Source organism: Kryptolebias marmoratus, linkage group LG7, assembly GCF_001649575.2.
Source record: "Kryptolebias marmoratus isolate JLee-2015 linkage group LG7, ASM164957v2, whole genome shotgun sequence".
In the NCBI taxonomy this organism is placed as follows: Eukaryota; Metazoa; Chordata; class Actinopteri; order Cyprinodontiformes; family Rivulidae; genus Kryptolebias; species Kryptolebias marmoratus.
In genome coordinates this window covers 14002377-14015079 of record NC_051436.1, presented here as the reverse complement: position 1 = coordinate 14015079, position 12703 = coordinate 14002377, and the positions used below count along the sequence as shown (strand labels likewise).

Here is a 12703-nt window from a genome sequence, read left to right as displayed (position 1 = left end):
ATCATCAAAATTAAACGAAATAAACATTTGAAATATATGAGTTTGTATGTAATGTATGAATATAATATACAAGTTTCACTTTTTAAATGGAATTACTGAAATCAATCTACTTTTTCATGATATTCTAATTTTATGACCAGCACCTGTATATATACATATATATATATAGTATAGTATGTAAGTCATTGGGTGTCTTCCTCCCGTTTGTCCCCGTGCTGGCAGTGAGACCTCCATGTCTTCCTAATAAAATATAATAAAAAAAAAAAACTGTGTCTCCCTCCTCCTAAACACGGTGGTTCACTTCGGTACCATTAACAAATTACCAAACCAATGACACATAAACAAAAATTATTAACCTCCATGTCATGTGAACTTCTGACCAACAGTTTATGTTGAATTGTTTCATTGGATTGGACAAATAAGACAAACCTAATTGTATCTGATTTTAAAGCATTTCATATTTTTATGAAAAATTAGGACTTTTTTCTCAATAGTTTCCATGTCTTGAAACCAGTCGATGAAAGGTTAACGTTGAATTGTTTCATTAAGTAGGTGTGCCTTCTTAGTCCAGTCTAATGAAACAATTCAACATTAGTTTTTCCGCACTTGGTCTCAAGAAATGGAAGCTTTTGAGGAAAAAAGCATCTGGTCAAACGGCAGGAAGGCACGACTGAACCCACAGAGCACAAATATCCAACCTTGAGTCCCCCCCTGTGGTCTTGTGCACTTATATTTTGTGGCGTAAGTTTGTAGCTTTTCTTACTTGCTGGTGTTTTTTTGGTTTTTGCAGTATTCTTCTTTTGCATTTCTTTTTCGTAGTTTGAATCATTCATGTGCTTGCAGCATGTTTCGCCGTTTGCTGTGCGTTTGCACCTGTCAGCCACCATATTTAACTGATCAGACTAAATTCAGAGCAGAGATAACTTACAGTATCTTCTTGTCAAAAATAAGATATGACAAAGCACAAAGCAAAACAACCAAAGAGGTGGCACTTATATTCTTTAGACGAGAAACTACACAAGGAAAACTGTTTTTTTTATTTTTTTAATCTATTGATAAAACATGTACTGTAGTGTATTTAATTAGTATAGGTCTAAAAATTATCACACCATACTTGTTGTATATTTAAAACATCTAAATAATTTATTGGAGCACTCAGTTGTCTTTAAATAAGATAAAATCATTATTATTTTAACCTTTTTCAGACATGTACCAAACCAAATGCAAAGCATTTTGAGAAGATATTCAGAATGGACATCTTCCTCCTGTTCTACCTGCAAGAAAATCCTAAAGCTTTCAAAGTATTACAAAAGCAGCTCTCCTCAATTGGCTGCATGTTGGAGTTCAATTTTGATGAAGAGGAGGTTGTGGTGAGGTGGGAAATTGAGAAGGTGGATACAAAAGCTTTTGGTGCTGCAGAGAAGTGGGAGCTACAGGTGGATCGAATCTTCACCAGTTTCACTGAGAACTACGTCTGCCATCATGTACTTGAGCCGAAACAAGTCAAACAGTTACTGCAGGATCACTCCTTTGTGACTGACGACATAAAAGTCTACCCAGAGTGCGGTTATGCTGTGGTGGTGGGAGAGACTGAAGCTGTGAAGGAGAAGATTGCAATTCTGGAAAAAAACATGCCAATCCAAAAGGAGCTGCCAGTTGTGGAAAATCGATTCAAACTGGTTGAAGACGAGTTCAGTCGAGAAATGAGCGCACATTATCCAGAGATTAAAGTCACCAGAGGAACAAACATTATCATCTTACAAGGTCCTGATGAGAAGGTCCATTCAGGAGCTGCAAAACTTGATGAAGTGATCAAGAAAATAAAAGAAAAGAGAGTTCAACTTCATCCAAGTTTATTAACCTTCATGTCAATCAATGGCATCACCTCCAAGTACGAGACTCGCTTCCTGCAGAGCCTCAGAAGTCCTGTTACTCTGGAGGTTGGGTCAGACCTGGTTCTGTCCAGTTTGTCCTCCAATGCCCTGGATGAAGCAGAGGCAGCAGTTCTGAGAGATCTGAGTGTGGCCAGAGTAAAGCTTCAAGGTGCTGCAGCTGTTCCTCCAGAGCTGACCAGAGTGCAAGAAATCCTCAACGAAGCCAGGAGCCAGGTGAACCGTGGTGAGGTCAGAGTGGAGGTTAGCTTCATTCCTGCTTCCAGTGGAACTCCAGTGATCGACGTTCAACTGGTGGGACACACTGGATTTGTCAACAAGCTTAAAGAGTTTCTTCATGACTATCAAATAAATCGGGTTTTAACTCAAAAGGTCTTGAACCTGCAGCTTCCTGAACTGGTGGACAACTTTGATAAAATCCTAAAAATGATTGGCATGAAGCAAACAGATGTGACTTTGAAAACCTCCCATTTTCCAAACCCTTGTGTTCTGGTGTCTGGTCCTCGTCGTCGGGTTAATGAGACCCTGCAGGCCCTACAGTCTACTCTGGCCAGTCTGACATCAGACACTTTGGTTCTGGATGGACCAGGAGCTCTGCGCTACTTTAAAGGAGATGGCAAAGTGGGCAAGGAGCTGGTTGAGACTTCCTGTCAGGTTCTTATTTGGGAACAAGAAGGTGTTTACTCACCAACTGTGACATCCAAACCACAAAGCATCAGTTGCCATTGCACCCACACGTTCAATTACTTCTTTCAACACTGTTGAAGACACTACAGTCATTAAAATAAGTATAGAGATCAAATTCTGCAGTTTAGTAAAATAACATTTAGACAAAAATTTGGTACAAGCCATCACCAGTGGTAGGTATGTAAATGATTTGCGAGAAGCATCCAGAACAAGTACCAGAGTGGCATCATGAGAGGAGCAATAGTGTTATCAGGCAGCTGCCAGAGCATCTGACAGTCAGTCAAAACAGTGAGGGAACAAATTGCAGTACCGGTACTTGATGGAGTGTGATCAGGATTGTGTTGTGTGTTTGTCAGAGGCCATATTGTACAGTTACCCTACATATGGGGTGTACAGATGTCACATTGGCCTGATGTTGAAACCAATGGGTACAAAAGGGCACTCACAAACACAAAGGTTTTGGTACACCAAGACAGACCAGATGGAGTGGTGCCAGAACCAGAAGGCATAGACTGATCATGAGTAGAGTTTTACCACATTCAAACAATGAATATCGGTTCTGCATTACAACAGATGACCATCTGTATGTTTGAAGGCAAAGGACCAATTGTACCAATGCTGTGGAAAGGCACTGTAGCAATACACCTGGCATCATGATGTAGGGAGCAACTTTAGGTCACCTTTGGTAGTGATTTGGAGACACTGATGGCACAGCATTAATGTCATTTAAAACACCTAGGGCCAGCTTGCTGGAGGAGAGGAATCATTGATTGTATGACGTTGTTTGGGGTTGGAATGCCAATTGAATTCAAATCTGGGAATGATATCAGAATCAAATTAATAATGTTCCAACTGCAAATGAGAAAACCAGTAGGATTTGTTAATTTTTACACTCAGTAACCAAGCTAACTCTGATTTGACTTGACTTGACTTGATTAACAATACAAACTGATATTGTACTTTAATAAACATTGTAGCACTATGTTCACTAATAGTGGTTAGGCAGTATAATGTGTGCAACTTATTTACAGCAATGCAAACTGAAAAAGGTGAAAATAAAAAGTTTATTACTGCAGCTATTCCAGCTTTTCAAGTGCTAGTCAGCCCTGTTGGATTCTGAAGTCGGGGTTAGTCAAAATACTAATTTTCCAAGTCCTAAATCATCCTCTAGTGGAGGATATTAGAGTCAAAATGTAGACCTTAAAAAAAGAAAAGAAGCAGATTTTAATACTAAATTTCTTTATAGTAACACACAAATTAAGTAAGGCTGAAAAAGAGAACAGAGGCTCTAAAGACAAACAAAATCAGGTGAACAAAAAGGTGTACACACAAAATGCAAAACAGAACCTTGCATACTGTTTTGCAAGTTGGAAGACAAACTCGTAGTGGAAAACAAAAACTCAAGAACCACATTTACCAGAGGCAAAGAGAAAAGGGGAAATAGCTGCTGTATTTTTTTTTACTTTTGGGGAAATGGAAAGTTAGCCAGTGAATGAGGCGAAGTTAGAGAATTATTCATGTGACTGGAAGAAGGAAGAGAGACTGAGGAAAACAGGAAACACAGATGAACATAGCTGATACCTGCTCAAATGAGATCTGTTATGATAATTTTGTTTCTATCTTTTTATTCTTAAACTCTACCAAGGTAGTCTTATATGATTCCTTGCTGACAAAAAGTCTTTATTTTCCTATGGCCCTTTTCTGAAACAATCCATTTAAATTCATTCTCTGTAAAGTCTTCTTCCTTTAAAGGCAGCTTTCTTCTGATTGGCCAAACAGTAAGGTGGAGTGAGGTGCACTGTTTGTTCATTATGAGCATGTTTTGTATAGATGACATTTTAGAGACGTTCAAACAAACTTAACTAATCTCTTGAAACTCTGGTCACATTAATGGTAAAAACGGTACATGTACATTTTGTGTGCATTGTAGGAAATTAGTTATTTAAAATAATAATTCTGTTCTTTATTGTCACTTTTCATAAATTTCTTAAACCTATCTTCCAGTGTCCGTTCCTCAGTTGCCTCAGACTCAGCAGCAAGTATCTCTGACAGCAGACCTGAGCTTTCTCAATATCAGCGCCTCAGGTACGCCGTCTGCCTTCCAGTTCCTGGGTCTTTGCAGAGAGGATGTTGACGAAGCCATGGCAAAACTGAAGGATCTATATAAGACACAGTTCTCCACTCACACCTTCAAAAATGAGGAGCTGAAGGGCCTCACTAAGGATGACATGTTGGAGTTACAGCAGCTGGTGGACAGCGAGGGACTTTACGTGCGAAAGGACCCAACTGGCAACATAACAGTGAACGGTATAAAAGATGGAGTCAACAAGATAATTTTAATGGTTAATACATCTCTCCCCAGAAAAGAGATGAGGGTCATGGAGGAAGATAAGCTGTACACACGTGTGATGTGGTGCATTCTGGGGCAAAGTAGAGACTGGGAAAGATTGCCCAAAACAGCCAATCATAACTTGGAAAATGGGGCCGCAGCAGGAGGAATACAAGATGCACAGGGAGTCCTGTGGCAGGTGGATCTACAGAACATGGAGGCTACAACACGTGTACCCGGACAGAGAACGAAACTGAAACGACTTGAGAATCTGCCAGGTGAGACAAACCGCCAGAGTTTTCTGTTCTGTTGCCTTTCTTGACCTAATGAAATGTGACAAATAACTAATTACTGCTTTCTGATATATTTTTCAGACTTCATTTTCCCTCTGTACTGGGACAGCATGGCTGCCGGTGAGGCCATGAAGGTGGTTGTGTTGCAGCCTTTCTCCCAAGAGTACCAAAGAGTACAGATAGGCTTTAAACGAACTGCTAACAACAATATATTGAAGGTAAAAATACATTGTTATTCAAACAATTTCTGACTTTTTAAATGGTTCATAATACTTTGAAAACACAACTTAAACATACAACTATAACTAATGCCAAGATCTAGAAGACATTTTGGAATAAAACTGCATGTAGGATTGCTTGAAAAGAAAAGAAAACCTCCAGTTCAACAAACAAGAACACTCAGAAAGAGTGCGTGAGTTTGCAATGATGATGCACATTTCTACCAAGTGACAACAACAAATATTCCTTTATGGAAGAATCATCAGAAGAAAAACAGTCTGATGTCCTTGTAACAAATAATTAGCAAAGTTTCATCTCAGACCTATTAAAGTTACTAGTTATCCAACCTGTGAATATCAAGCCAGACATGATAAAGTTGTATTATCCATAATTTTCGGTATTTTGGAAACCATAATTAACAACTGAATGCGTTGCACTCTGAAAATGATACGGAGTCTTTTTAGAAGGTTTATCAGCTCATTGTTTTCTGCGTTTTGTTATTTTCTGCTAGATTGAGCGTTTGCAGAACATACACCTTCGTCGTGCCTACGAGGGTCAGAAGAGGCATCTGTCTGAGAAGAACAAACGGTCAGGAGGAGCAGGTGAAAAGTTCCTGTACCATGGAACGACGCAGGAGAACGCTGTCTCAATCATGAACACTGGGTTCAACAGGCGCTTCGCTGGGCAAAACGGTAACAATCCTGAGTTGATTTTTGTTTCAAAGTAATTTAATGCTTTTCATCTATAGATGGTTTGCATGTAAACTTTTGCCTTGATGAGTAGCAGAATGCGAGGAACTCATCACTATCGACTTAATAGCTTATAAACCCTCTGCTTCTGATATTTCCAAGGATTTAAGCAACTGGGCGCTTCTGAAAATATCAACAAAAACTCTACAGACTCTTTTTGACGTTTGGTAAAAATACTCTGAGGTGACAATAATCTGGATAATTTCTAATAAATAAAGAGCTGGAAAAGACTTCTTGAGTGAGAAAAGTGAAAAGATTCTTTCAGAGTACTGACTTCTCTATTAGTGTTTGTCCTGTATTTTATTTTATTTCCTTTCTGATTTCATTTGGGGTGCCATCACTTAAATATTTTCAGATGTCAGTTTACTTTAATTATTATTTCCTTTTACTTCCAGCAACATCTTATGGCAGTGGAACCTACTTTGCTGTGAATGCCAACTACTCTGCCGCCACTGCTTTCTCCAAACCAGCTGCTGATGGTTCTCAGCTGATGTTCGTAGCTCGAGTCCTGACCGGCGTCTACACTCAGGGGCAACATGGGATGAAGGTGCCGCCCCCTCGGGACAGCCAGCGACCCCATGATCTTTACGACAGCGTGGTGAATAGAGTGGATAACCCCAACATGTATATTGTTTTCCATGATGACCAGGCTTACCCAGACTATCTCATCACCTTCAAGTAAAAGTTCAGTTCAATGTGCAAATTTGCAAGATTAGAAATTATATAAAGTTACACAAAATTATCTAGATTACTATGAAATAAAAGAAATACAATGCTCTGTGTAAAATAAAACACATTACAGTAAATCAAATGTAAGACATGTTTATATAAATGATATTAAAAGTACCAGTCTTCATATTTATTCATGTTTAGAAAGGTTTGTGCACAAACTTGACCTGTCTGAGTGATTCATCCAGGAAACAGGATGTTTTCTGATGCACTTTTAAAGTTGTGCAGTGAGCTGTAGTGTTTTAATTCTTAGACCTGTGGAGATTTTCCTTAGTTGTAATTTCTTTGCTAACATGAGTGCTTTGCTGTCAGTTCATCTTATCAACTATAAGAAGCTAAATGATGTTTAAATAACATTACTGTTTTACTTTCATATGCACAAAAAATAAATAAAGCATGCCACAAAATACTGCTGTTTTTATTACAAAAATAAGAGGTGAATAAAACAATTAATTTGTTAAGAAACATTTAAATACAGTTTTAACTACAGTTAGTTTGTAGGAACATGTTTGAAATTACTTAAAGAAGAAAGTGATAAAATTTATTGATTTTCAAACTCAGATATGTCACTCATATTAACATTAAAACGGCCTACAATTTGACAGAATGCATATCACCTCTTTCATACCAGATTTATAGATAAAGATCATCTTATATTGAGAAATGATGGAGTCGTAACACTCAGAGTATGTCTTGGGGATGAGTCTCAGCTACCCAAACACTAATTTTTAGCTCAGTATCTGTAAAATTGACTGAGTTATGGCCATTTTTGTGTGTTTTTATGGTCAGCTGTGGCATCCTTCTTGACTCAGGTTGACTCCAGAAGTTATTCAAATGTTGATGAACATTCAATGATCACTTTCTGAGAGGTTCATTAAAATCTGTCCAGTGGTTCACAAGATATTTTTTATATTTCAGAGTTGATGCCTGTTGTTAATGATTGAGGCGACAGGTGCCAGCTCTCTGCAACTCTGCACAAAAGAGCAGAAAAAGAAAACAGAGATATTGATATAAAGTGCAAAATAGTTTTCTCCATTGCTGGACTTACAGACAGGAGTCTTACTGATGTTCAGGATGCTCCCCTGTTATGTTCACTTTTCAGCGTGAGCTAATTATGTCTGCAAACTTTCAGAATACGTCTCCAAAAATCTGCTCCTGACCACAAAGAAAGATATAAACATTGCTTCAAAAAAGTTTAAGATCATCTTCACAGCTCATCACTTCTAAAATCAAAAACTAAAATGTTCATAATTATTTTTCTTCACTGCTAATCTGTTTCTTCATCAGTGCAGTTTTTAGTTTTAGTCTGACATCTAGTGCTCAGATGTGGTAACACAGCCTGTTTTTAGTTTGACAATAAGTCATACTGCAGAATCAGCTCCCTGTCAGTTCAGGAACTCTGGCTTCAGCATCCTTCGTTCCAGTGGTACCTGTCTGAAGTCTGCCTTCTTATTCACTGGTCTTCACAGGAAGAAAGTAGACGATGCGATGACAAAGATGAAGAATCTGTACCAGGATCATTGCTCCACAAAAACCTTCACCAAAGACGACCTGGCAGACCTGACCCAGGTCGACATGAAGGATTTAGTGACGCTTGCAGAGACAGAGGGTCTGTATTTACAGGAAGGCCAGCCTGGCCACGGTGGCCTGGTGGTGAGCGGGTTAAAAGCTGGAGTCAACCAGGTTGTGCAGAAGCTTCAAACCATTATTCCCTTCAGGAGAGAAATGAGAGTCAAAGAGGAGGAAAATTTGTACCGTGACGTAGTCTGGTGTATGCTGGGACATAACGGGAACTGGGAAAGATTCCCCAAAACAGCCAATTATAACCTGGAAATGCGTAATGTCTCAAAAGGCGTGGTGGATGCACAGAGAATCACATGGAATGTGAATCTACAGAAGATGGAAGCTCAGAGACATTTAACTAGACAGACGGCAAAACTGAAACCACTTGAGAATTTGCCAGGTGAGAGGAACAATGGTCCTACAAGTAAAATGTTTTGACTTGAGTTGACTGCAGATTTCATCACCTTGTTAAGGCTGAGATATTTTTGTTTAGTCGTAATGTGGATCTTAATCAAACCTTTCTAAGACAGCGATGGTGACAGAGAGAAAGCTGCAGTATGATCACAACATTTTCTTTTAACTTGTAAGATTTGATGCATAAAATGTCATAAAGTTACATAAAGTCATTGTTTTACTGAATGCCAGACATTTTTGTGCTTAAACGACAAAAGTCCTTTGTTGCAGCTACAGCTTCCACTCTGGTCACAGATTTAACAAAACTGTTGTGACTAAAGACCAATCCAAGTGATTAGGATCAAAACCTCTGGGTGTTTTTCTGTCCTTATTACTCTGTGCTATCCAGGATAATTTTCTGACTTTCTGAAAATTGTTGTGAAGACAGATTACAAAAATGTAACTCTTTCAAGTCTTTTTATCTTTTTGTTTTTTCAATTTCTTCTTTAACTAGTGAATCTTTTCCCCAGGCTTCCCTCTTCCCCTGTACTGGGACAATATGGCAAATAATGAAGACTTTAAAGAAATTGTTTTGGATTGTTCCTCTGCAGAGTATCAGACAGTGCAGCAAGCCTTTAACAAAACTGTTTGAAAAACTATTCTGAAGGTGAGTTTCAAATATTTTCCCATCTGCATCATCTCTCATTTGCATAATATTAGTTTGATACATTCATAACGATTGATTACTTACTAATGCAATCCATGCGTAAAAAAGGAAAGTAATTCTTTGAAGCAGTGGTTTGAAGTATGAATTACCTTTGACTTGCCTGTCTTTGCAGATAGAGCGTTTGCAGAATGTTCATCTGCGTTGTGCCTATGAAGTTCAGAAAAAGCACATTTCTGTAAAAAGTAAACTGGAGGGGGGAGCAGGTGAAAAGTTTCTCTACCATGGGACAAGCCAGGAAAACTGCAACTCCATCAAAACAAAGGGGTTCAACAGGAGCTTTTCTGGGAAAAATGGTAATTTTCATTTGGTAAAATCAACTATATTTGTAATATTTCTTGTGGAAGTCTTAGTTTTAAAAGTAAAGTGGTATTGGTTTACCAATACAGTGCTGTATCTGGCCTCTAAAAACCTGATAATAATCAGATTAGGTGCACTTTGCACATTTTGAATTTGATAACTTTGATATATTGTTTCACACCTTTCAACGTCTCATTCATTCACAGCGACTTGCTTTGGGAATGGAACCTACTTTGCTGTAAACGCCAACTACTCAGCCAGCAGCGTCTACTCAAGGCCAGCAGCTGATGGTACTCAGGTCATGTTTGTGGCTCGGGTCCTGACGGGCGTCTACACTCTGGGCCATGCAAACATGGTAGTGCCTCCGCCTCGCAATGACAATGACCTATACGACAGTCTGGTGGACAGTATCAACAACCCGAGCATGTTTGTTGTCTTCCACGATGACCAAGCCTATCCAGACTACCTCATCACCTTCTGTTAGATCTCTGTCACTAAGAATTACAGCCAAAGAAATCCTAAATGAAATGTCAGTGCTTTGTCACATAAAACAAGAAAACTGCCTCATATTTAGGCTGAACTGTCATGCAGTAGAGAAAGGTTTAATGTCAGAAATGTTGTAAATCTGTTCAGTTTTGTTTAGGAAATTACACTCAGTTTGATTTTATCAGCAAACTTTGTTTGCTTCTAGGTGGTTGAGATAAAAAGAAAATGGGAGTTGTCTTTGGAAAGTGTTCACCTTTATAAATAGATCAGGGCAGGACTTGAGTTTACTGTAATGTTGCTCACCTGGTTTACTATTTCCTGGTTTTGACTTTTCTTTGCCTACATTATACCAATGATGACTTTAGCATCAGACTTTTCTTTAGAGAAACAGATCACAGTTGAAAGCAAAGAACATTTATTCACTCTAATATTGTACTTTTATTTAATATTTGTGATTCAGGTCAGATATAAGGTAATTTAACTTTAAAGTTTTAGATATTTGTGGTTTCTGCTGTGAATTGAAACTGTAAGAACCTACTTGTACAGGTTAAAAAATAGCACTGAATTTATGACTGTAATTAAAAACTGTTTGTAAATAGCAAAGATTTATTAAAACAAAAAGATGATTTATTTTTTAATTTCCTTCAGCTTAACCTAAACTCATACACGACCTCCTAATATAACATATTGTCGAAAATATGATCAATAATAAATTATTTTTCACTTGGTTGATAGTAAAATCCCAACATGACATATTAGAAATTAACTAACAGCAGTTTCATAATTTCAATAGTAAGTTTTACATGTATCCTGCATAAAACAAACTTGAAAAAGTTCCCTGAAACTGAACAATTACTGTTTGTGTCTGGGTGTGTAATCGTGTTTTGTAATCACAGGGAGGTGACATATAAGTGGAAAATGAAACCAACAATTCAGTTCACTAGCAAAGGCACACAAAGAAGATCTGCTATTAGTTCAGAGATTTTGCTAAAATGGATGAATACCAGCATTTATTGTTTTTTGAGGCCAGAGATCTGATCTGAACAACACAGAGATAGAGAAGATCAGGAGACACTTTCAGAGTCTGGAGGAGGAGATTGTGCACCGATTGAAAAGGTTGGAGATAACATCTATAAAGTCAGTTTCAAGGAAGTACAAGGTATGGCATAACATCAGGTTAAAAAGAGAATATGTTTGTATTTTCATTAGACTTCTTATGACTTTCCTCTTCTTATAGCTCAGGAAAGAGTTTTACAGAAGAAGATTCACACCATTTCCCTTGCTGACGGGGAGCTACAGCTGACAGTGAACCGAAACAGTTCACCTCAAGCTCAAGACCAGCCATCGACAAGCCAATCTCAAGTGAGCTTTATTTTTTTTATTTTTTTTTTAGCAACAAAGTAAATATGATAAACACCAATACAGTTTAATGTCACTGAGCAAAAAAGTAAATTTTAGACCAAATGAAAAAAATATATATATTTTTTGGTTTCATTTTCAACTGGTCAGACTAGTTTCACAACAGATTCAATACAGGAATAGTTCCTGTCTTGTGCTACACAACCTAAAGCAGAGCAATCCAAGAACAGATGCTCACATTCTTTACTTAATTGGTTATGAGTCTAATAATAAAATTCCTGTAAGGACATTGTAATTGTTCCATTGTCACAAATATAGTCAATAATAAAAAGAAAGTTAAGAGCCTTCGAAAAAAGAATGATCCCATTTGAATGTAATTTTGTCCACATGCAGACCAGTGATGGGTATGTAAATGATTTGATGTGGCAGAAACTGGCACTTCAAGGACAGGCACCAGAAGGCATAAGTGGTGATATCCTGAACAGAGCAATGGTGTTATCAGACAGTTGCCAGAGCATCTGACAGTCAGTCATGACAGTGACTGAAAGTCAGCAGACATAGAGGATGTCATGCAGACTCGATAAGCAGCTTTACCATTATTTGATAGCTCTGGATAGGGGTCCCATTGTGGGTTTGCATGTGGCTGGATGGTTGTATTGTGCAAATCCCCAGCATCTGAGATGTATGGATGTCACAGTGGACGGTGGACACAGACTCTTATTGTGTGCCAAGCATCACAGAACCCAATGAGCACATCAATCAATCAATCAATCAAATTTTATTTGTATAGCACATTTCAGCAGCAAGGCATTTCAAGGTGCTTTACATAATTAAAAAACAAAATAAAAACAGCATGTGACAATGAATAAACAGTAAGAGAGAAAAAAACATCGAAGACATCAAAAACCCGCACTCTAACCCTAATTTAGCCATAAGCAACTCTAAACAGGTGGGTTTTAAGTTGAGATTTAAAGGCACCC

General features: G+C 38.1%; 2 protein-coding genes across 3 annotated transcripts in view; both read left to right on the top strand.

The window, feature by feature from the left end:
* The window catches only part of LOC108228719 (protein mono-ADP-ribosyltransferase PARP14), a 26840-nt gene that overhangs the window by 2299 nt on the left and 11838 nt on the right, over positions 1–12703 (top strand). For both annotated transcript variants that reach the window (XM_037976717.1, XM_037976716.1), the window contains exon 3: positions 1206–2452. In XM_037976717.1, the coding sequence (XP_037832645.1) occupies positions 1206–2452 (1247 nt within the window). The remainder of the gene's footprint in view (positions 1–1205; positions 2453–12703) is intronic.
* LOC108249077 (protein mono-ADP-ribosyltransferase PARP15) lies at positions 2653–7305 on the top strand. The gene is made up of 4 exons (XM_017438221.3): positions 2653–5186; positions 5283–5419; positions 5932–6112; positions 6565–7305. Exons 1-4 carry the CDS (start codon positions 4721–4723, stop codon positions 6849–6851), a joined length of 1071 nt encoding a protein of 356 aa, XP_017293710.2. The 5' UTR covers positions 2653–4720; the 3' UTR covers positions 6852–7305.